This window comes from Telopea speciosissima, chromosome 3, assembly GCF_018873765.1.
Source record: "Telopea speciosissima isolate NSW1024214 ecotype Mountain lineage chromosome 3, Tspe_v1, whole genome shotgun sequence".
Taxonomy (NCBI): domain Eukaryota; kingdom Viridiplantae; phylum Streptophyta; class Magnoliopsida; order Proteales; family Proteaceae; genus Telopea; species Telopea speciosissima.
Window position 1 is genome coordinate 8,936,842 of NC_057918.1, and position 24,752 is coordinate 8,961,593.

Here is a 24,752-nt window from a genome sequence, read left to right on the forward strand (position 1 = left end):
AGAGGGTTCATTCAATAAAAATTTCCTTGACAAAATAAGCAAAACATAAGAGCATATGTCATCAAATTTGTTATATTCTCTATATCGATCAAAGTTAAATGTTTGAAATCTTTTTGCATTCAACATGGTGAGATCATAGTTTTTAGAATCTCTTCATGCACCATGATGTTAATTACCCCATTATTAGACAGACTCCTAGAGGGTTTAGTTTCTTTATTAGATGTTCAGATGTCCTTTGCTTAAGAGGTTTTTCTTTATTGTGGGGGAAGAAAAACTCGGTCTGTTTTCTCTTCTTTGCAGCGTCATATGGGCCTTGGATCAAGAGGGATAATTTTTTTTTTCAAAAAATCAATATTAATTTGAGGGAAAACAATGCTAAATGGTTGCGTGACATACGTGGCATCTACAGTTAGATACAGAAATACACAAAAATATTACACTGCTCCCATAAAAAAGTAAAAATCCCACTCTGGACGACTATGCTTGTAGGCTAGACATCGATATCTTTCCCATAAATTTACTTCCCTACTCGGGTTGGTGGTGGAATTTATTAGGCATACCATATTTACTTCACAATTAATACAAGAAGTGATATTGGGATTCCTTAATAGAATAGATCCACCAAGTCCATATCACTAAAAATTCGTAATTTTTATTAAAAAATAAAAAAGAAAACCCTTCGTATTTGATATGCTCACCAACCTAACCGTAAAATACAAAATCCATTAAATAAGAACTCATAAGTAGGATCCCAAAAAAATAAAAATAAATAAATAAATAAATAGACAAAAAAAGAGAGATCTTAATTCAAAATAATCCAACCCAAATCATCAAGCATAAAGCGGTCACATAATATATAGTATTGAAATCGGCCTTTGTTTTTTGTAGTTTTGTGCATATTGATCGAGAAAATATTGGACTGGCTCATGCTATCTCTAAGTGGGCCATCTCTTTCCCTTGACTTGGTCTTTGGGAAATCTTTTTTCCTGAGGATCTTTTGGATATTGTAAAACTTTTATTGCCCGTTGAAATAGATATTTCGCCCTTCTCTTGAGGGATTTCTGCTTCAAAAAAAAGAGAAACTAAATTGGAATTTGGGTGATGGGGCCGGCCTGCCTAGCTATGGGCACTTAGGCTTGTTCCCATGGGTTTTCATATCAGTGTAGCAGCTCCCACACTTTCCCTTATTTCCAGAAGTCCCCGGAGGAACACATTTGCACCTCCGACAGCAAGTGCCACATGCTCTTGTGCACACGTTTGGCCTCGAGTGCAGGCTACACCTCACCTTGCACAATCCATCACAATCTGATGAAACCAAAACCAAAAATGGGTTATCTTAATAATTAGGATTTAGGAATAAGTAATTTGTAACTCATAATTAACAGAGATAATCCCACACACACACCTATATACTGCATGAGCCTCCTGTGCCCACCTCTCACCACCTGTGAAGCAAGCAAAGCAACATTAATTACAAGATTATTTCATAAGATCATGAGATTAACTCAGAGAGAGAGAGAGAGAGAGAGAGATTTGTGCATACAAACCACCTGGTTAAAATGGACGAGTTCGCTTTCCAGTACGGTGAGGGATGAAACCTAAGTGAAACAAACAGCGCTTAATTATCAGAACTGGAAAAAAAAAAAAAAAAAAAAAGAGAAGTAAGGAGACAACTCTGAGAAGACCACTACCGTTCGCTGCTCTATACATAATAAAAAACCAGAATTAATTACCTGTGCAACGTTAACACAGACGAACAAAGTCACCGTCACCATCACCATCACAAAGAAGCACGTAATTATAAGGGTATTTATGTAATATTTTTTTATATGTTTTAATATAATTTTACTTGTATTAATACTCAAACTGTGAAGAGCAATCTAATAATTAACCTATTTAATTTAAATTCTAATTTTTCTATAAATACTAGATAAAAACAACAATCTGAATATTTCAAACTAGATATTGAGGGTATAATATACCAACCTTTACTTAAACCCTATACCCTAACTAACGCCATTGCAGCCAGCAGCAACAACCAGAGAAGTGAAGGTTTAGAAGAGAAATGTTGAGGTGGGTTTCTTCTTAAATACCTTATTCAGTTTTAGTTTGCCTTCCCAACAACTGATCAGAGAATGAAATTACCCATTATCAATCACAGCTCATCTGTGTCTGCAGCACCGCCTCATGCACTCCTTCAACTTTATTGATCTCTTAACCCAAAGCATGGATGGATGGATAAATCCTAAGCATCAAATGGTTTGACTTCTTCAAAAAAGCACGTTGACCAATCAAGAAGCAAAGGAAAAAATTAGGTATGGGTTATTGTACGTATATGGTCCTACAGTACTCACCGATCGAACACCACACCGCAACAGTGGAATGGACATCTGGATGTCGAGGAAAAGCCGTTAGGCGGGCGATATGGGCAGATAGGCATTAAAATCTGCTGAGAGAGTCAGAGACACTGTCCCTGGTACTGAATTCATGCCATTTGGGTTGGGAAGCACCACCGTTGCCCATCTCATCCACAAATGAGCCAGCTGTCAGCACTGTCCACAAAGCTTGCTACCTATTTACTTTTACTTCCAGTTTCATCAATTTAAGTCCTGAGACTGAGAGTAATAAAAAACACAAACAGAAATATACTATTGGGGATTGATTGCCAAATCGGTTGGGTGCCATGATGGTGATGGATGACCCTTTCGTTTTCTTTTTCCGTCGTCAAGTATTACATTTTTTTCTTTCTTCTCTTGTCAATCCTGTATAGGGCCATCCTGTTAGGATTTTCTCAAAATGCGATTAATGTGGATTTAATTAATTATTAGATCGATCATTGATGGAGATCAAGAAATACAAGGGCTGACCGTTGACGTGACTATTACTATTTTATTGAGATGAATCAGATTGGACTGGCCCATTGTGAAAGTGGGTTAGAGTTTGAAAAGTATTATAAATATTAATAATAAGGGGTCCCTGCAGTTACTATTCTCTTTTATCTTTTCTCCACAAGAAAGGGAGCTGTGAGAGAGTCTGGGAGACTGTAAAAGATCCCCATCACGGATGTCCGAGATTATTCGAGGTCGAGGACTTGCATTCATTCTCTGACGGATTACAGCTGTTCGTGGGTAGATTATTTTCTATTCGTCATCAACACACTTGGGTGCCAGGTATACTTTGCTTTCCCTATTATTTTGATTCAATCATGTTCTAAAAATCTGTATGGGGACAGATTCGGGTTTGACAAAACCCTTGCAAGATCTAACACAGCTGACTTAGGAGGATGGTATCCCAAGAAGGCGGTTAGGGATGCATGGCGTTCCAAGCCCCAATCTGAGTTTTAGTAATCGATATATGTATCGATCTTGTAGATACTGATTCGGATCGTCTGGATAATGTCGTGGCGATGCGAGGCCATGGTGTGTGTCAAGCTTCTTTTGCTCTGCACCAAATTTGTATTTGGTTTTCCTTTTAACGACATCGAATATGGATTTCCGACACGTTGTTATACGTCTACCATATGGATTTCCAACACGTTGTTATACATCAACCAAAATGTGTTCAAAGTTAGGGTTTATCAAGAAACTTACCGACATGCACTACATTTTGTTTAACATTGATTGTTCTATTTTTGACATCAGATGAACATAGTCTAACACATCACCAGTCGGTGATCTTTCGTCGCATGTCCATAATGCTTTGGACTCCAGTAACAAGTAGTTTTTTGTGTCTTCTCTCTTAGAAAGACACATTCTTAGGACGGGACCTCTTTGGACAGGTGTTTCCAAGGGGCATCTCTCTCTCTTTCTCTTTTGGTTGAGAATACCTTGTTCCATTTCTTTGGTTGATTGAGCACTACCTGTAAGTATCCCGATGTTAGATTAATATTCCACTCACAGTCTCACAGATTGGAAGGCTTGAAGGCATTTGCACCAACAATATATGTTTGCACCATTCATTCATTCACTGGGGATAGGTTGTCTTCTCTAAAGACTTTCTTATACCTGTTTGCCAACGTACAATTCCCCATGAAACGAAAGCAACATTAGCATCAAAATCCTCTCAATTATCATACAGAAAATCTTCTTGTAATCAACATGGTGCAAAAAAATCTTTCTCCCCTTTTATTATAACACAACTCTTTGTTTTTTTATTTATTTATAGACTGAACTCAATAGTATCTCAGCCCCCGAGCAACAACCCTTTCCGAGGTCCCTATCCCATTGTAATTGCTGTAATAAACGTAGCTCATAAGTCTCTCTGGGCCCAATAAATATGAAAATATCCACCATCCTTACTGGTGAACACTTCGGCAAAGGAGGTGGAAATCCCAGATTCTTTGAAGGGTCTTTCCAGGTTGGGATCCACTCACCATGCAACTGTACTGCTTATTGCTTAGTTCCGTACTACCTCAGCGACTTACGAGTTCTCCATCAAAGTTCTGTTCCTCAATTCCCCTAGACTGTTCGTCTGATCGGCCAGCTGGCTATCTGCTGAATGCCAACTATGAGCTGACAATCTTTATTGGGCTTTTAGCTTGCAAAAGACAAATCATGGCCCGGTCCAGTTTTAGACCCACGTCATATTAATATTAAAGTCCCACCAACAATTATTCAGATTTCAGACCAACCTGGAAAATTGCCTCAGGATACAAAATTGTACTGACTCGGAGCTATGATGGTAGCAGCATTAGCCCAGCACGTGAAAAGTAAGAACGCCGTTGGCGAGACCTCAATTTGATCTTTCACATGGATGGGACCACAATAGAGGAGGCGATTCTAAAACCCACTGCCCTTTTGATAATTGGACTGGTTTTGGGCCAAGCCTCTACTGGGAGACAACAACCACCCCCCCCCCCTCTCCCTCCCTCCCTCCCTCCCCCTTAAAGCTGTGCTTGAACTTAGCTACCCGTCACACCTTCCCACATGGAATTACTTGTTGGATGGTGAAGGAGATCCCTTCACAGCAACTGCGGAAAACTTATGCTTCTTTTTTTTTTTTTTTTTTGAAAGGGTTGGGGGAAAGATTGTGTTCATCACACTAGAAAAAGATTTCAAAATTTTCCTCAGACGGGTCATTCTGGATCCCAATTCATACAAAAATAACATCCTATTAGATGTGAGTAATATGGGATGTTATTTGGGTAGAACAGGGCCAATCTGACACTTGTTAGGACTTGGGTAGACCTCATCCTTCAAATCTAGTTGTTAATGAGAGGGTGCAAGTCCTTAACTCCTTTGAAGTCTTCATATTATGATACTTACATCTAATTGTGTAACTATTGCTTTCGCGAGGAATCACAATAGATAAATTGCTTTAATTTTACTCTTTTTTTTTTTATCATATTTTTTTCAATAATTTAAAATCAAAGCAAGACTTGTGAGGCCTTGTTTGAGATGAATTTTCAGACGCTTGAGGGATCAGTCAATGCACTTCCATCTGCAGATTAGTTTATGGGAGAATGTTTTCTGCGTGTGATGCAAGAGTCACGCCCACGAACAACAGAGGCCGGAATGACCGTCATGCTCACCATGTATGGTAGAAATTTTGTTCCCTTTTGTGCCACCGTGTGCACTCTCATTGGCTGGCGCGCGTGGGGTGGCCCTTGCATCCCACCCATAAAACAACACCCCTTAGTTTATTACGACTCACATATGAGAAAAAAGGCAGTTAGATCATCTGAACTATAATCCTAGTGGAACCATTGTGAATTTTGCGTCTTGGAAGCCAAGAAAAGAATAAACATAAAAGACAAAAATTATGATGACACAATGATTGATTTATGTGTCTCTCTCTAAGCCTCTCGTCAAATTCAAAATTTTTTGAATTTTTCCTTTTCTTGGCTTGCAAACATAGTGACAGAAGAATTGGCACAGAAATACCACCGGAATAGAACATAATTTTCCCAAGGAATTTATGCTACTTCCAATAACCGTCAAAATTTCTAATTTCTCCATTGAATGAGATTAAAAACTCTGTTCAAATAATTCCACTCGAGTTTAAACCCATGGATGGATCTCTTTCTACTTAATTGCCGGTAGAAGTGGAACTGAAAAGCCTCAGATACGCATGACCTCATTTCAACAATCTAAACAGAACAATTTAAAAGGGGGGAAAAAGGAGAACCTTGGATTTGTGAAGTCATCTAGAAAAAAATGTTGACCTCTTTTTCACTCATCTCATATACAAGGTCTCTAGCATCTGTCAGAGCACTCTGTATAGTATCACGATATCAGTTATCGGGTCTTAATCATAATATAAAATGAGAAGAAAATTGGAAGGGCAGAATAGGTCATTACCTGCCCATATTTCGTAAAGAAGTTGTTGGCAAGGTTCAAGGATGTGATTGCAACATCGTCATTTGCCTTCAGTGCTTGAGCAATAGCAAATGCCCCCTTATCCTGTTAAACATGTACATTAGAATTAAATGGTGCTTGAGGTTATTATGTATGCAAACTAGAACTTCAAGAAGCAAGAAGTACGTACTCTTATTTCATTATATCCTAAATCAAGAGAAGTTAACACTTCATTAACGACTTTCAAGCTCTGAGCAAGACGAATTGCACCCTGCAAATAAAATTATATACAAGACGCATGAATAAGAGGCATCAGCAAAGAAGCCAACACCAAATTACAATAGTATCATTATCCACAAGAACCAACTTCATCTCCGATCCCGTTGGCCCGCAAATCCAATGTCGATATGGTTGTATTATATTTCAGAGTATCTGCAATGAACTCTGCTCCCTTCACTCCAATCTGCAAAGCACACACATTCAACATGAAATGTTGCACGTAAGTTAGACCAACATATTCTTAATCCAGGGATTACCTGACACCACCCAAGCTTGAGTGTTTCTATCTTCCCATGAAACTTAAGCACTTCAGATAGACCTTTTGCACCATCTGGTCCAAAGGGATTATACCCAAGATCCAACTGTAAATGAAACAATTTTGACTTATCAAAGAAAAAGTAAAATGAAAGAAAAGATTAGTTTGAATCCTATCCAGAAAGTATTGAAATGGTGGAGGACTCACAGTCTTAATGACAGGATTATCTTTCAAAACTTGGGCAATGGCATTGACCCCACTTGCATGGATATTATTTCCACCCTAGAAAAATGGAATCCTCAGCATCCCATATTTAAGAGAGCGAGAAAGGGGAAAGGAACTAAAACCGTTCATAGACAGATAGAAGATAACTAAAAAATTTATTATACTCACCAAATCTACCGTTGTTATCGTACGATTATGTTTCAAAGCATCAGCAATTCTTTCAGCCCCCTGATACATTTAAAGTGTTAGAATATAAAATCGAAACAAACAAAAAACTGCTCAGTGATCTACATTTCCATTATTTTATCGGACTTGGGTCGTGCAGGTGACCTGAGTAGAATTTTTATTGCTTGAACCTACACATTGGAGGACAGTCCAATGAAATGTGCTAGGTTGCATATATCTTCAAAGGTGCGAATTTTGAGCATGAAATTTTATAAATGCAAGAGCTAGAACTTAGAAGAGCCAATAAGGTCCCAAATTCATTAAAGCAAGAAAGTCATTATTGGTAACAAAGGCAAGGACAACAGCCAACTGACTCACATTCATATGGCATTTTAGAGTTGCTTTAGCAGATCTTGCGGTTGAAGATGTCTAGAAAAAGGTTTAAAATTTTTTTTTATTAAACTAGCCACAAGACTGGAGGAATGTCTATGGAACTTGCTAACATAGGAGATTATCCTCAAATATGCTGATTCCATGCATACAAAGCATAGAACTGCTAAAAAGGCCCCAAAGGCATTATTATAGATGACATGAATGTCTGTACGGCAAATATATATAGGCTTCCAAAGAGAACAAAGAGCCATGTCCAACAAAGCAGATTTCGAAAAACTAAGCTTCACTGTTACATAGACTGAAATCCTTAGCTGCCAGCCATTTATTTTGTTACCACGATTTGATTTACCATCATCACTATTAAAGCAAAGAAAACTGATTTTTCAGTGCCCTGTCACGGAAATGTTCATAAAGTAATAAGAGAAGGATGGTCAATGTAACAGTATCAACCTAAGAAAACAGCAAGGAAAGAGAAGAACCGAGGGGAGAGAAGAGAGAGAGAAAAAAAAGGTGTCTTGGCTAGAATAGAATGTCTAGCTGATACCCACTATCATTATATAAACTAACTGTAAGGTGCAATTACAATAAAGGACATAACTTAAACTAATTAGTTACAATACTACCCATAACTCAATGCACACTACCCAAGATACCCTTAGAATAGTGGTAACACTTAACAGTTAAATTGAAATCAGGATATAAGTATTTTATTATCAGAATTATGAGCATAAAATCTGATGAAAATCCTCTTAAGTACTCTTTAGTGTTGAGGAAGGGGAGAAAGGAATTATATGTCTAGAAAATTATGGCTCAAAATCTCCCACCCCAAGCTTATGGCTTCCAAGTCTTCAATGAAATAAAACATTTAAGACTGTTACACTTGGCGAGAGGAAAACCCCTCATTCACTTATCCAAATGAAAATTCCAAATCCCTATTATCCCAACCCAGTATATGCAATTGCACACAGGGTGTTACTTCACTATTTTTCTATTGGCCCTTGTTCACTTACAATTGATTCAAATAAAAGCCATATTAAATTATTATTTTTTATCAAAATACTACGTTTTTCAATGTATGCTTAATGTCCTTTAAAATTAATTGAGTGCACTTATCCTCTTTGATCACAGAACAAAATGACAAACTTCCCTGTATCCTAAGCTATCTGCTGCATGACTTTCAACTAGACAGCCCAAAACATTCATCATGAAAGAACATACTTATATACTGCACCTTCTTTCATTTTTATCTTTTAACTTCTTAATTTTCTGTCGTCTTTCTTGTAGATTATATTCAAGTTCTATAAATTCTCTATAATGTTGCACACAAGAGAGAGATTAGCAGCATGCTGCCAGTGACATTGTCTTGTTATCAGTGCTGCACAAGGACAGAGGGTGGCAAATAAAGGAATTGGGCACATCAAATGAGAAGAGGTAGTCCTAAAATATTTAATAAGTGACATTCTTGAGCAGGGGGCTTGGAAGCAAGAAGTTGAAGGTGTATGTGGAATCTTTAAATATATATAACCTAACTGAATGAGTCCTCCAAAGGAGGATTATCAGTAATTTTAGTTTTCGGTTTTTTTTTTTAAAATGAAGCAATTAACATTCCTTTGAAGTTTGATTCCATTCTATTTCCGTTTTCACATTGAGCTATATTGCTAATAACCCGTTTAAGGAAGCAAATACCAATAAAAAGGAATGTAGTCTAATTAGCCTCGCGCAAACACCGAGGATTCAAGTATCAGGATGACATTCGGCGTCTTGGCCAATCCGGACAAATCCATCTGATACTGGACGATAAGTCAAAGTATGGGCAAAAGCCAGGATTGGCTGATCCGAATCAGGATCACTGCAGCTCAATCCCATCTCTGATACCAAGTCTTAGATCATTAATATACACTGTACCATAGCCTAAACAAAAAGGGCAAAAGGAACACAGCATGTTTAAGTACAACCAAAACAAAAATGCAAATGTTACATTATAGAGGTGGAGATGAAGTAAGCGATGAGATCTATTAATACCTCGTCACCAATGTCATTCATGTAAAGATTCAACCATAACAGGCTCTTGCTTTTCTTGATATATTCAGCAACATGGAAGGCAGCTTTCGGACTAATCTCGTTGTTGCCAATGTCTAAAAGTGTAACTTTACCTGGGAAACAAAGAATGTGAGGCTAACTCTTTTCTCCCCTTCAATGTATATGAATGAGACTAGCTCCTTTTTTGTCTTTTCCCTTTCAAATGAATATATATCATGCTAATATCAATAAATGGAAGCAATAGCACATGCAGCATAGAAAAATGTGTGTGTGTTTTCCAAAGGCAATTGTTGTAGCAAAGTGCAAACCTTTATGTGCAGATAAACCTGCCATCAGAGCCCGTACTCCTTCATTGCCAATTGAGTTTCCATGCAGGCGAAGCTCCTAAACACAATTTAACTTATGTCCATGAGCCCCTCAAAAAAGCTCAAGTCTCAACAAATAGAGATACATCATGCATGTACAATGCTATTCTCCTTAGAGCACAAAACTGAAAAGGATAAAAATAACGTAATGGACTGGGTGGCTGAAAAACAAAAAGCCAGCAACGTTTTAAAGGAATCAAATGCATAACTCCTTTATCTCTCAAATCATGAAGGATGCAATTTCTCATGATGATCCTCTCAACTTTTGAGGTCCAACCCAGGGATGGAGCAATCTAACCCCAGCTACGGGCTGGACTCCAGCCCAACAAGCTACAAAATGAGGGAAGGTAGGTACAACTTGGGCTTGACTTCCTAGACCCATGGTACAAGATCTTGGCAAGATCTTGCTATTATCTCGGTTTTGTGGACTACCGAAATGAAATGCTTGGCGATAAATATATAGGGCAAAAGCCAACTTACTAACTCAAAATATCAAACGTTAATGGTTGCCTACATGGTTAGGCCTAACCAACAGAATCTGCATCTAAACAGACGTTGATGACTGAGTTAGGTCATTAACAATGGAGCTACATGTGTACTAAATTCTGGCTCCAGCTCATTCTTTCATATAACTTTGTTGGATCTTACAAGTATATTATTTTTCCAAATGAAGGTGCCATACATCATACAGGCTCTTCATAAGTCCTAAATACCCTGACAAGCCACTGCACTAATTGTTGCAGCAGTTTTCATCAATATGTTACAGAATCAAGAGTTTTGAGCAAATGAGACAAATTTGTACCCTCAAAGACTTGTTGCCCTCAATCCCTTTAGCTAGAGCAGCAGCACCAAGAGCACCACCATAATTGCCACTAATGATAAAAAGAAATGCCACATAAATTTCAGAAAAGCAGAATCGAACTAGAACAAAAACAAATGTATCTCTAATCCATGTGAAAATTAAAGATACGGTGCCTTCCAAATATTAACTCAAAATCTGAAAGACATTTTAATTATCAGGAGGGAGGGTCGTTACTCACTTGAGATGTATCGTCCGAATTGTGTTATTCTCAAGAAGTGACCCAGCAAGACTTGTAAATCCCTAACTCCATTTCCAATGCATAAAAATTAACATGTAAGAATATCATATAGTTATTTTAATTATAATTCCATATAAATCTTGAAAACCAAGAAGTTTAATAGGAATGGCATACAGAATAGTCTATCATATTGTTGTCCAACTCAAGAACACGCAAGCTTGAATTTTTTTTCAGCATCTCTGAAATAGCCTTTGCTCCCTATAGACAAGAGATGAGCACACAAGTAACCTCAACCCCAAAGCATTACTCCATGTGTAACCAGAGACCTGTATACTATCAAATACTGATTCAATTGTTTCAAAAATCAAACTAACCTCATCACTCAGACCAGTACTATTCAACTGAAGCTTTTGAATACCACTATTTCCCACCAAAATATCAGACAGACACTGCAAAGAGGGTAAACATCAATTTGCATGTCTCTCTAAATTACAAAAAATGATTTAACCAACATTAACAGAGCTTAAGTATTAACCAAGGGAAATTCCAAGAAAGGATCATTCACTAGACCCTTGTCCCAACTAGTTCGGTTATGTCACAGGAACCCCATCTACTTAATCTAGGACCATATCTTCTGTTAATTCATGTGTTCTCTCAAATCATAGACTGCCGGGTGATATGCACCAAAGCCCAATGACAGTGCCAGCAACATGGACCACTATGGTGCACATTGAGGTTCTAAAACATATCAAAAAAGGGCACAAAGAACACGGGTTGATGTAATAAGAGGTTTGTGGAGCAGGAGGAGGTAAATGAAGATGAAGCCAAAATAAAATAACGAAGGCTTGATCAAGTTACATAGCAGCACTTTCAGAAAGAACTGTAGCAGATGAATGCTTAAACTGGCGTCACCACTACATCTTAACACCTCCATAACATAACATCCGTTGGCACACCATGAAATGTGTCGAGTGACATGCCAAGGCAATATATAGACTTACAGGCACCACACCCACTCGTGGGTACATTTGATTTTAAAAAACAAAAAAAAAAAAGTTGGGTAAATGACACTTAGCGTACCCAATGTTTGGAGAAATTGCATGCAGGGTACCCAACGTTTGGAATTGTATCTTTTGGGGTACCTCACGTTTCAATAATGTTCTTTGGATGTTCCTTATTTTTTATAATTCTGATTTTACCCTTGGTGTCTTCTCGAGTGATGGAAGTGAATGGGGAAATAGAGCAGGGGAGGAAGGGGGTATAGGGAAGGAAACAGGAGAGAGGTAGAGAGAGAGAGGGAGGGGTTGTTGCAGGTTCCCTGGGGGTGGGGGAGATGGAATAGGACAAGGAAGCAGGGGGTGGGGCGACAATGTGTCTTGGTTCGAATCAAAGAAGGGTAAAGGTGATAGTGTGTTAGGATAGAGGGCCAGGGGCTGGGGCAGGGTTGCGAATGGAGGGAATAAATCAGCGGGTGGTGGGTAGGGTCCGGCAATTAGGAGAGAGGGCTGGGCAAGGGGTGCAGGACAGGGTAGGGGGCATGCCAGTGGAAGGTGGGCGAGGTTGTACGATATTGAGCATCAGGAGAGATAGGGTTGGGAAGGGGGAGTGGGGTCGGGTGGGGTAGGGAGGAATAATAGATGAGGGCGACAAGGGAGGGGGGAGCTCTCAGTTTAATGTCGAGTGGTGGGGTTGCAAAGGAGGTGGGGTGGGGTTTGCAAGTGGAGGCAGGGGCATCAGATGGGGTTGCAGCAGCGCAAGGAAGAGGAGGGGTAGGGGTGGTCGCATGGGGAAGAGGGTGTGGGGTGGGGCTAGGCAGGGCCAAAAGAGGTTGGGACGTGGTTATAGTGTTGGGTGGGACGTGGTTGATAGGAAGGGCGGGGAAGTAATGGATGGTGTGTTGCATGGCTGGGTGGGGGTTGGGTTACAGGGCTGGGTGGGGTTGGGGTTGTAAGGTGGGGCAGGGAAGAATGGCGTGGGGTGGGGCTGGGTTGCAGCCTTGCAGGGGAGGACAGGGAAGCAGGGGGTGGGGTTGGGTTGCAGGGGCAGGGTGGGGGTTGGGGGGAGGAATATTGGGGTGGGTGGGGGTGCTCTAGCGAGGAAGAATGGTGTGGGGTGGGACTGGCGTCACTGACCGGCGGTGGTGATGGTAGTGGTGGTCATAACGGTGGTGGTAGCTACAGCGGTGGTGTAAATTTATGATTGGGGGTATAATTGGAAATATAGAATAGGTACCCCAAATACAATTTCACAAACATTGGATACCCTAGGTGCATTTTCACAAACATTGGGTACCCCAAGTGTCATTTACCCAAAAAAGTCTATATTATAGGTACCCTTACATTAATTCATAGTATAGGAACATATGAATTGATATATTAGAAACAAAGTACTTTGAAATGCTCTTATAAGAGATTGGTTCTACAAACGATGTTATTTTGGATCATAGTTGTCATGGCGCTGGAGAATTGTATATATCGATCAATGATATGAGGAATGTAAGCATATCGGCCGATATGGCCTCCATGGCGTCGCCAGCACTGACATGGACACCATACTACGAAATATGGGCATATCGTCCGATATGCTTGTTCAAGTACCTTTTTTTTTTTTTAACCTTTTAAAAAAATATGCTTTTATCCTAATGTGTATTGGAGGTGTAACATTTCAAGTTACACCTGCAATACACATTAACACCAAAAAAAAAAAAATTTGACTCAAATCTCTAATACAGTAATACCCTAAATCCTAAATCGTTATATGATTGTTCTTCTTCTTCTTATTCTTCTCCTCCCATTCCTCCAGCGAGAGACAAAGAAAGAGAGAGAGTCGTCTTCTTCACCTCCGACAACTCCTCCTCTTTTTTTTTTTTCTTTTTTTTTTTTAAAATACGTAACACAGGCACCACTCTCAGTCTCTCATAGTCGACACTCGACACACACGCAGGGACAGACAGAGAGGTTTTTTTTTTCTTTTTTTTCTTCTTCTTCTTGCCTTGCAGAGTTGCAGGCTTGCCTGTGTTACGTGGGTAGCTGCTCTTTGCTTATCTTTTTTGTTGGATTAATAAAATTATTTGATAGGCTAACCCATGTTTTCATACTTTCATATACACTAATGGATATTACACTTTCATGAATTAAACCATAGTAGATTAGTAGTACACTTTCATGTTGATTTTTCATGTTATAGGGTATATATTATAGCATACTAAATGACATTAAAAATAGAGAAATAAAAAATAAAACATGGTCGACATGATCGCCGTTGCCGTGGCGGGCAACATGTCGATATATCGACGTGACACCCCTCCACCAACTTGAATCGCCGTGACGACGTGACAACTATGTTTTGGATATCTTTGCCCACTAGTCTTCTTTGAAATTTACCATCTATCTCGTGAGACGGCTGACAATTCCCTTTCATCTCTTTAATTCCATCCCTCCCCCTTTTTCCTTGAAGGGTGCCCCATCAAATTCCAATTGTTTATGACAAATTGGTATATGGATCATCCCTCTCCATTGGATACCCCCCCCCCCAAAAAAAAATAATAATAAAAAACCTCCAATCCTTTAGGGAACTAAGTGCCCGCTTGATAACCTTACGGGTGTTTCTGTTCTGGTTATGTGTTGGGAAACAACAGAACAGTTTTTTCATTTTCTGTGCTGAGAAACCATTTTTGACCCGCTTGATAAACCTGTTCTGGAAACGTTTCCAGAAGACTATTGGAACACCATTGTACCCAGATGTACCCTGGTAGTCAACTTCCTGAGAAGCTTGTATCCAACATTCGGAAGCATTTTGATTCTTTACCCTTCAGGTTGAAACTGATTAAAACATTTCAGTTCGATTCTATTTCTAGTTTTTTCGTTTTAATTTTTAGTTCATTCATGGTTCTTTGAGTTGTCGTATACAGGTATGCTCAGTCGGGATTTGACATGAAAGAGGTCTTTCTTCACATTAAATTGATAGAGCAGGCAGCGATCGACGACTACCCTGCGATTTTGATTCAAGAATTATCCGATGAGGATACCCAAGGATCTGTTTTAAAGCTCACATTCGCCTGTAACTCTTCGATTTCCTGGCTCACCCTGTCTGAAGCACTAGATAGTGTGGTCATTTGCTGCAAGAAAATCCAGATCTTTGAGAAGACGGGTTTTACTCTTGGGGTCATTCTTGTTCTGGTTCAATCTGGCCAAGAGAAACAATTCAAGATCAGGATTCAGAGTGCCCTGAAATCTGCCCTAAAGAAGCCCAAACCGGCCACCATGAAGCTCCCATTTGGTCTCTGCGGGTGCCAGGAGGAGAATACCACGGGCCGAGAAATAGTTGAGACTGACGATGAGAAAGATGAACAGAGTTATGGGAATGGAGCTGTGAACTCGAACCCTAAGTTCCAGCTCCCTAATCCACTGCCTTCTTGTGAGAGCTGCGTTTTAGGTTTGGATTTTGAGACTTTTATCGGGAACAAGTTTGTAAATTTGTGCTGAGAAACTACAGAACATGTTGGACATGTTCTGTCAAAAGTCTTCCAGGGAGCATAAATTTTGATTTATGTTTCAAAAAACAGTCACAAAAAACACTTCGTTATCAAGCGGTTTTTGGGTGTTTTTCCGTTTCTCAAAATGGAAAAACCCCAGAAACTGTTTCTGGTAAGGTTATCAAGCGGGCACTAATATTCAAATAAAACTTGACTCCTTACTTCCTTCAAAGTCTTAAAATCTTTTCTCCACCAGGAGGTCTTAAATCTTTAGATAGATCATTTTTGGGCAAACTGTAAATGATGGTTACGACGACGGAATCAAGCAGGTATCTAAAAAGAGGAAATGCCTGTCTAGATTATTTCACAATACCAAAGAGAAACAGGATCACATGTCAGCCATGAAAATCTTGTTCATCCTATTTTTGAGGTCAGTTAACACAGAGGTACAGCCTGTAGCAAAAGGAGGCGCTAGTAAAAATGAACAATAAAATGGCAGTAGAGTAGCCAGTGTGCAGACCTTTCCCATCTATTCTACTCTTTGATTTCCTCCTTATTAATAATCTTCTTTGCTAGTGTTAAGATGTTACATGGGTGAAAATTTCCAAACTGACTGGGCTTCATCCTTCAGCATAGAAAGAAGTAAAATTTATCAAAATAGTTTCATTAGAAATTTGAATGTTAGAGAGAGAGAGACAGAAACCCAGTGCACAAGGCTCCCGCTACTGCAGGGTCTGGGAGGGTAACAAAAATTTAGAATGTTAATGGGTAACAAAAAGAAACCCAAGTTCATGTGAGAGTTCTTGTCTACATTTACAAAATATTTTAGGGCTTTATCAGCTCCATAATCAAGTAGGGAAACTTGGAGAACCTATGAAATCAGGGACAAAAAGTAAAAAGGTTAACCTTAAAGAAAGATATGCTAAGACAAGTACGGATGATGGAAAAAAAACTACGAGAACCTTGGCGTGTTGCTCATGTAATAAGCATAAGACCAATTTGTCACTGAGCAGCCAAATAAGCATTCAGTTCTGTAGGCAGCCTAGAATGCAAAGAGGCTGTGGATGAGTTGGCTAAACAGGGGGTGATCATACCAGGAATCTTTTTTGGGAATTCTATTCCCTGTGAAATGTTTTCGATAGTCCACACAGGTTTGGTTTTGAGGTTTGTTTCGGTAAATAATTTGACAGGGCTATCCTATCAGTAACAGTATGCACCTCTATGTATCTCTGCGTACCATTATATTGTTATGATCTGCTATCAATAAAATTGTTATTAATCAGGGGGGAAAGGGCAAGTAAAGATCTTCTCCAAACTCGATACAATTTCAGTAAGTTGTGGATACATACATTAGACACAACACGCAAAGCTGCAATATAACAGTTGTACAATCCAAGTAGTTTTTGGGAAGCTATAATCAGCTAAGAATGTACAGCTCATTACTTTCACAACCATAACTAACAAATATGTAACATACTGAAATTTACTCTGACTGCTTCCCAAAATATATCAGTACTTGACATTGGACTTGACCTTACCTTGGCTCCTCCATCTCCTATGGGGTTTCCAGAAAGATTAAGGCTCTTCAAAACAAAATTTGATTGAAGGATACCATCAAATGCCTTCACTCCTGCTTCAGTTATTCCATTAGCAGAGAAATCCACTTCCTCTGCACTCTGAAACACAATGGAAAAGACACATTTAGTACATTGTTTGTGAAAGAGAGCACCATCTGACTACATCCATATCTTTCCATCTAGAAGAAAAGAAAACCATGATGAGCTTCATAGTTGTCAAGCCGTCGCCCAGGCGTCCAGGCCCCTTGGTTGCCTTCGTCGCCTAGATGCCGTAACAAGTATGACATACAGAGACTCACCTGATTGTAACCTAAGCTCTCAGCAAGAAAGAAAAGTCCCTCATCCCCGAAGTTGCAACCTATCAAGAAACACATTCTTGTGGCAGTTACACGAGGATTTTTTATATTAATAGGAAAACATAAGCATGTCATACATGTGGCAATAAGCAAAGCAATCTAGAGGCCCAACGAACCCAGTAGGCGGAGATTTTAAGATCCTATTCAGAGTCGGAAAGATGGATCAGCCTGGGCCAGGAGACAGACACCCTAGGAAGGAAGCTAAGCCAGGCATCAGGTAGCCCTAGCTCCTCATAAGCATTGTCAACTTGGCCCATTGCTACATCCTATAAATAGGCCCTAACTTCCATATTTAGGATATCTAAGACCATAGTTATCAAGGCGATGCCATGGTCGACTTGGGCGCCTTGGTCACCTAGTTGGTGTCGCCTTGATTTTGGACCCTCTCCAATGCCTTCGGTCACCTAGACGCCGTGACAACTATGTCTAAGACACGCAAGTTTATTTTTTGATAGATGAATTTAAGGTAATGTAAGCTTGTGTATATAAATTATATTACACAATAACATCTCATGATACCCTAAAAAAGGGATAAATTCAAGTTCTAAACCCATTTTCACCTGAAAAATAGCATGCCATGTGGTTCTTCATGCTTTGCACCCCTTAAGGCCCTTATCCATCCAATCAACATACCTGACATGTCAACGTTTCTGAAAGACCTAAGTTCTTTGGCAAAATCATTCAGCCTTTGTCTGGACTCCCTTTCAATCTTGAAACTATTGCCTTGTGACAAATTTGTGCCCGGAGCAAATGACCATTTGATTCCTGGTACGGAAGATTTGTTTTCCTCTGTTGAAGCTCGCCCTGATTTTGGCAGAAGCAATTTTTCCACCAGCTTCCATATAACTGCCAGCTAAAATTACAAATTAGGTCACCATTGAAATTTTCGATGTTCAAATACTCAATCCACTGATAATTTAACAAAAAGCATCAAGTTACTTTAAAAGTTAACCAAAACAAGAAACAATCAACTTAACCAAATCAAGAAATGATTAACTGACAACTGAGTGGCATGAGACCAAAATATGAATAGCGTAAAAAGATCATGTAGCGCCAACACTAAGTGATGAAGAACAGAAGGCTTGGGATAGTCAACTGATAAAGCTGGGCACATAGCCAAGCAAGGAAGTTTGTCATGGGAATAAATGTTGCATTGGCCACTCATAAAAACCCCACATAAGCAAAAGGAAATTGAGTATGCTTTAAGTGCAAGTGTGCGGCAGAAAAACCCAAAAATCCAATGACAATAAATCTCAACTATTGCCCACATATTGAAGTCTAAACAGGAGTTATCATAGAAAAAAGATGAGAACTTTGAGCTAGACAAGCAGAATACATATATTGAGCTCAAAAACTAATTAGTATCTTAGTGCCCACTGTTAAACCATATGTGTTTTGCACGGGAAATCATAAGTGTTAAATTCTACCTATTTTGCATCGGAACAGTATACTAACAAATCCAGACCCCAAATTACAGTCTGAATAGAAGTTGTAGACCATCATGCACCCTAACGCATGTCCAGATAAAATACAATTTTTTATTTTTTTTTGCACTGTCGTTCAAAATATCCTTTAAATAAGCACTAACAGCACATCAACTCTAAAGAGCATGGTATGGCACTTAGAGTGGAAGACACCACGGTAACAAAATGACCGTCTACAACACAGTATAAGTGTTTCCTGGTACATTGAAGCATAACTGAGTTCAAATTTTATGAAATCCTAAGACTGACCATATTTCATTATTTCACACAAGTTTATGCTCACAATAGAAACACCTACTTAGGTCTACACTTTTCAATAACATTCGTGACAGGCTTCAATTTCTATGGAAAGTGGATTTGGACAATTGCTTATGGGTTAGTTCTCTATGGGGTAATAAATCTCAAGCAAATTTTTTCCTCCGTAATAACTAAATGTAATGCATAAACGTGGTGGTTCTCCAACTAAATCAAAAAGCAATTGGAAATACAATAAGAACATATTAGATCAGAAGGACAGAGGATAGGATTGAAATTATGCAGGAAAGGGAGGAGTATCAAAGCTATACCGAATGTGACAACTACAAATACGCCTGCCGGTACAACCAAAGAGACGAGCTCCTGAGCGGGAACTCGAGGGGAAGGCCTGACGCCTTGTGATTGCTTATACACCCTCCGACCTCCAGGCGTTCGGCTCGAACCTCCATCAGGCCGAGACGCAGCCTTTGGTACGAAATTCTTGAATTTAAGATAACTTCTTCTCTTCAAGAGAAAAGGGAGAGAATTGGGAAATGTAACAAGCTTCGCACGGTAGCCATCGATCAATCCGTTTTCTACATCGTTCCTTGGAGAATGGACGCGAAATACTATCTGCAAAACCACAAGATAGGGAAAGGATAACTGGATGAGGGATTTTGCGATACGCGAAGGAGTAACAAATGAGAGAAGCAGCAACCTTGGGATGAGACGAGAGGAAAATAATTGAAGTGGAACTTGAACCCATTGTTGATGGTGGTGCTGCAAGTGAAGGTGCAGTTGAGAGAGGAAGGCATACGGGGCGCAGGGTCTTATCCTGCGCCTACGAGTGTTTCAGCTGCTCCGTATTATTAGTTCGAGTTGCAGAGAGCGGGAGGTGAGTGAGTGAGTCTGTGCTCCAGCCTCCAGGCTCTCCCCTGTATTACCGTGCTGAGTCTGCTGACCTGAATCCGCTATTCACTCGCGTTGGAACTTGGCGATTTGTTTTTACGGTTCCACCCTTTTTGAGTAGATTACACTTACACCCTTAGTTTTATCTAAAAAAAAAAAAAAGGGTTTTTAACAAATGCCCCCTTGAAAATACCCATTTGTCTAAATGCCTCCTACAACTTTTCTAATTGTAAACTTTCCTTACTTTCAAAACAGTGTAGCACTTTCATCCAGTCCGTTAATTTGGGACGTTAGACATTATTTTTTAGGAATCTAATAATCAAAATGCCCTTTTGATAAAAAAAAAAAAAAAAACTATCAAAATTAAATAATAAAATGACCAAATTGCCCCTGTCTTTCCCAAATCATTTAGGGTTGAAATTGAAAAGTTATTCCCAAATTGGTTACCGTTTGAACCCATCTGGAAAGCAAGATGGTTTGTGGAGAAGTTTAGCACTGAAACGTCTAGTTTGCTCCTAATTTTGATATTAAGAGGTGTTCTTTTCTTTTTCTGTCGCTGGTGATATTAGGGTTAGGGTTTTTGCCTCTTTAGATCTCAGTACCAGTGCTTTGAGCTAGTTGCAGCGGAGATTTGTAATCTCATTTTCTGTGAACTTGGTTTTTCTTTTCGCCTCTTGTTTTTTTATTATCTTCTAATTACTCTCAAGATCCTAATTTTTTGCTTAAGCTAAATTCGGTTGGGAATCCATTAGTCTCTATCCTCCTTGGTTCTTAATAAACTATGATGCGAAGATAGTTGCTAATTGCTGGTTTATACTAGAGTTCTTACTGGTTCTTTGTCTACTGTCGTTTCTAAAGCTTGTGACATGTTTCTATCGATTTTCGACTTTGGAAAATTCTGAGGATTTTTAGCTTTGATTGATAGCATGCAACCTGAACAGCGAAGAAAGGTAGACTTCAGTTCTTTTTCTCTGCTGACTTTGCTGATATAAAGCAATCAATACATTGGCTATTTTGTTCAGAAATGAGCATTTCGAGCTTAGTTCTTTTTGTGGCAAATTAGGATTAGTTAGCCCTGTTTCTATAATTCATTCTATATAATGATTCCTAAAACTGTTCTACAGGTCTGAAAAAACTTGAATGGATTCCGTGCTGAAATAATATTATGTGATTATTACTTGTGTTGTTCCAATTGATAGTTCAAATCACTCCTAAGAGAGTTAAACCCCAATTTTAGTTTAAGCCATCAGTAGTACCCTCCTCCAGCTTTAGAATCAAATCACTCGATTGGGCTTCTTGAGTATCTTGCTAAAATGGGTTCCTTGTCTTGATTCATGGGAAACTTTCTTCACTGCAACTTCAATTTTGGAGGTTTGATTTTAGGGTTCATCTTCCCCAAATGGTTTAGGGTTTGAAGAAAATCAAACCCTAAACCATTTGGAGAAGATGAGGGCAATTTGGTCATTTTAATTTTTAATTTTGGTGAGTTTCTATTAGAAAGGCATTTTTGTCATTAGATTCCCTAAAACTAGCGTCTAACGTCTCAATTTAACGGACTGGACCAAAATGCTACACTGTTTTAAAAATAGGGAGGAGTTTGCAATTAGAAAAGTTGTAGGAGAGCATTTGAACAAATGGGCATTTTTAGGGGGGTATTTGTTAAACCCCTCCCCCCCCCCCCCAAAAAAACCCTTATATTTTTTACAACTTCGTATCCCTCCCTTCACCGTTTTGTAAACAGAATGGTGTCTAATCGTCGTGTGGCCCTAACGCCCAGACATAGTTCCCGTTGTATGACCGCCCCGCCCTTCTACAAAATCATAAATCCCTCTGATCGATGCCCTAGTGTGTCCCCTCATTAGTCCTTGCATTGGTACAAAGGCCATGCAACCGAACAATGTTCTCCCCCTGGAAAATTATCCTCTCAGGTTCCCTGTCAGGTACAGATCCCTAGTGCCTCTAATAAGAGGGGGATGGACCCCACCTGGGCTGCGTGTTCGGGCAGGGGATAAGGTGGTCATTTCCATTCACTATGAGAGGAATTGTATGAACTATACCAAGCGGGAACTTAAGAGGATAGGATAAAGATCCTCTCCCCCCCCCCCCCTCTTCTTTTTTTTGGGGTTGGGGGGGGGGGACCTTTATCCCCTGAGGTTCACTGACCAATACGGTTGTGTGGTTCCTCTCATAGGGGAGCTGAAATGATCATTCCACCCCTTGACCGAACACACTGCCCGGGTGGGGTCCACCCCATTTTTATTAGAGGCACTCGGGAACCGTACCAGGCAGGAGAACCGCAGGTGATAAAATTCGGGGGGAGTAAAAGCACTTTAGAGAGGCCCAACCAGCCTCACAAGTAATCTAATCAAATACCCACCAAGCAGAAAAATTTCTCCTACGGTTCTCCACCTAGTACAGTTCCCTAGTGCCTCTAATAAGAGGGGGGTGGACCCCACCCGGGTAGGGGGTAAGGTGGTCATTTCCACCCCCACCCCCCATGAGAGGAATTGTATCTGACAGGGAACCGCAGGGGATAAAGATCCCCATCAAGCATTAATATTGCATTGATTCTCATCTAGGTTATTGGTAAGATTTACGAAAGACGTAACAAATCTGAGTTAAGAACAAAATTAAGGCCATAATCAGTAACTGCATAAATAAATATAAGTATTAATCGAATCATACTAACGAAGCTCTACAATCCATCTAGACACATTGTTGAACACAACACAACGTTTAGGTTTTAAGTCTCAAAAAGCCACTTGATTCCAATGACCCCAAATGGATTAGAGACTAATGAAAACAGTGAAGAACCATTTACTCTTAACATAAGATGAAAATTACCAAGAAGATATTTAAAGAGACCAAACAGATATTTAAAGAGACCAAATTCTTTTAGAGAAATCACATGACAGAAAAAGTACCAATATGATTGAAATTCATGTTTATTAAAAAAACAACATCGCAAATCCCATTCAACCATTTTGACAGTCTCAATTTAGTAGGTAAATCATTAAGAAGCAATCTCTATATAAATATTTTAAATTTAGGATGCATATTGAACCAAGCTTTCTTTTTTTCTCCCCCCCTTTTAAGCCTTAGGCATTATGAATTTTGATATACTAACGCTTGATGTATTTTTTACTATATATCGATATGTTGGATTCATGGTGTTGAGTTGTATACGAAAGAGAAGCTCAACATGGAATCCACTTCCTAAGATGGAGAATATCAAAGAGATTGTATTTGTATATGATTATACACAATCCAATTCCGGTGGCAAGTTTTGTAAATAGTTTACAATTTTTTTTTAATTTACTATTAAGTATTAATAATCATTTTCTATATGTTTTTGAAATATTGACACGAAGGTCATTCGGCACACCCCTGTGTCTGGGCACAGGGGCGGCGTACCATACGTGTCTAGGTAGAGTTACTTCTCTCGTATTTTTATTAATCCAATCAACAGTACAAATTCTCTGTAAATGTTATTATGATAGTCTAGGGTGGTGACAATTTTTTTACCATGCTCTGATGACTGTTATGTGATATTGTTTGAGTAGATAACCTGAGCATAATTAACTATTGCATTGGTAGGAATAGGAGCTATTTTTGTTTGATGTACATATTAATAAATATCTTGAATTAACGATATTATCCAATAATATATTAGAGGCGTATTTCCCAATGGAATCCTATTTCTTTCCTATTTTAGCAAAGTTGGAACTTTTAAGTTGTTAGACATTAGTTTACCAAAAAAAAATGGTAGATTTCACGGACACCCCTTTTAAGTATTCAATATGTCATGGACTTGCCAAACTTTGTCAAATGGCAACCTTCCCCCCGTTAAGCAAGGTTACCACCCAAAGTTAAGATGTCGATTTTACCCTCTTAGTAATTTAAATAAAAATTACTAAGATTCCATCATCTTCCCAAATTGAACTTCCTCATCACCACCACTATCTCTCCGACCGCCACTGATTTCACACAGTACAAAAGCCCATAAACATGAAAGTACAAAAGACCATAAACATGAAAGTATGGCACGGTGAGCAGTAGCACTACCGACGCTCGCCGCCACCACTGATTTCACTCTATCCGAATGGACTTATTCGAGCACAAAGGTGAGAAAGGGCTTACTGTAGAAGATTATATTGCACCAAAAAAATGGCACAATTTTGCAGTAAAAGGTATACTTTTCCCCCCAATTTTATAAGGGATCCCAAACACATTATCTAGAATATTCCATACTACCAACCTAATTACCAAGGAAAAAGTAATGTCTCCGCAGAGAATGTATCAGATGCCATTTTCGTTCCAAGTAGCAGTTGAAGCATTACGACAATAATATGATAATAAGTTATTTTGCTTCAAATCAGATCCACCATGAACCCTCTACATTACATCATAATAGCCTATATTTCCAACAATTATTTAATGAAACAGAATTTTAGTGATCGGAATCAAGGTCCGCCAAGAGAGTAGCACCGCCGGTGATGCTTCTGTACTTTGCGAAATTAGTGGCGGTCGGAGAGACAGTGGTGGTGATGAAGAAATTCGATTTGGGGAAGATGAGGAGGGCGGTTGAGAAGTTTAAGATCACACATATGGCGGTTGAGAAGTTTAAGATCACACATATGGCGGTTGCACCACCCGTAC

General features: G+C 39.2%; 2 protein-coding genes across 2 annotated transcripts; both read right to left on the minus strand.

Moving 5' to 3' along the window:
* Positions 1–1,090: 1,090 nt before the first annotated feature.
* On the minus strand, positions 1,091–1,775 carry LOC122654163 (gibberellin-regulated protein 11-like). Its single transcript, XM_043848145.1, has 4 exons — positions 1,734–1,775; positions 1,548–1,598; positions 1,406–1,445; positions 1,091–1,305 (listed from the first exon to the last, which is right to left on the minus strand). The coding sequence occupies exons 1-4, from the start codon at positions 1,773–1,775 to the stop codon at positions 1,121–1,123; spliced, it is 318 nt and encodes a 105-aa protein (XP_043704080.1). The 3' UTR covers positions 1,091–1,120.
* Positions 1,776–5,902: 4,127 nt separating this feature from the next.
* Positions 5,903–20,036, minus strand: LOC122654169 (protein NLRC3; the record flags this gene model as incomplete). Its single annotated transcript, XM_043848151.1, has 17 exons — positions 5,903–6,214; positions 6,300–6,401; positions 6,487–6,567; positions 6,664–6,759; positions 6,833–6,937; positions 7,039–7,113; positions 7,225–7,284; positions 9,637–9,767; positions 9,963–10,038; positions 10,822–10,891; positions 11,060–11,121; positions 11,234–11,317; positions 11,434–11,508; positions 17,072–17,209; positions 17,410–17,468; positions 18,100–18,312; positions 19,517–20,036. Coding segments are annotated over 17 exons (2,016 nt in total), but the record flags the coding sequence as incomplete, so codon positions are not given.
* Between the last annotated feature and the right edge of the window lie 4,716 nt (positions 20,037–24,752).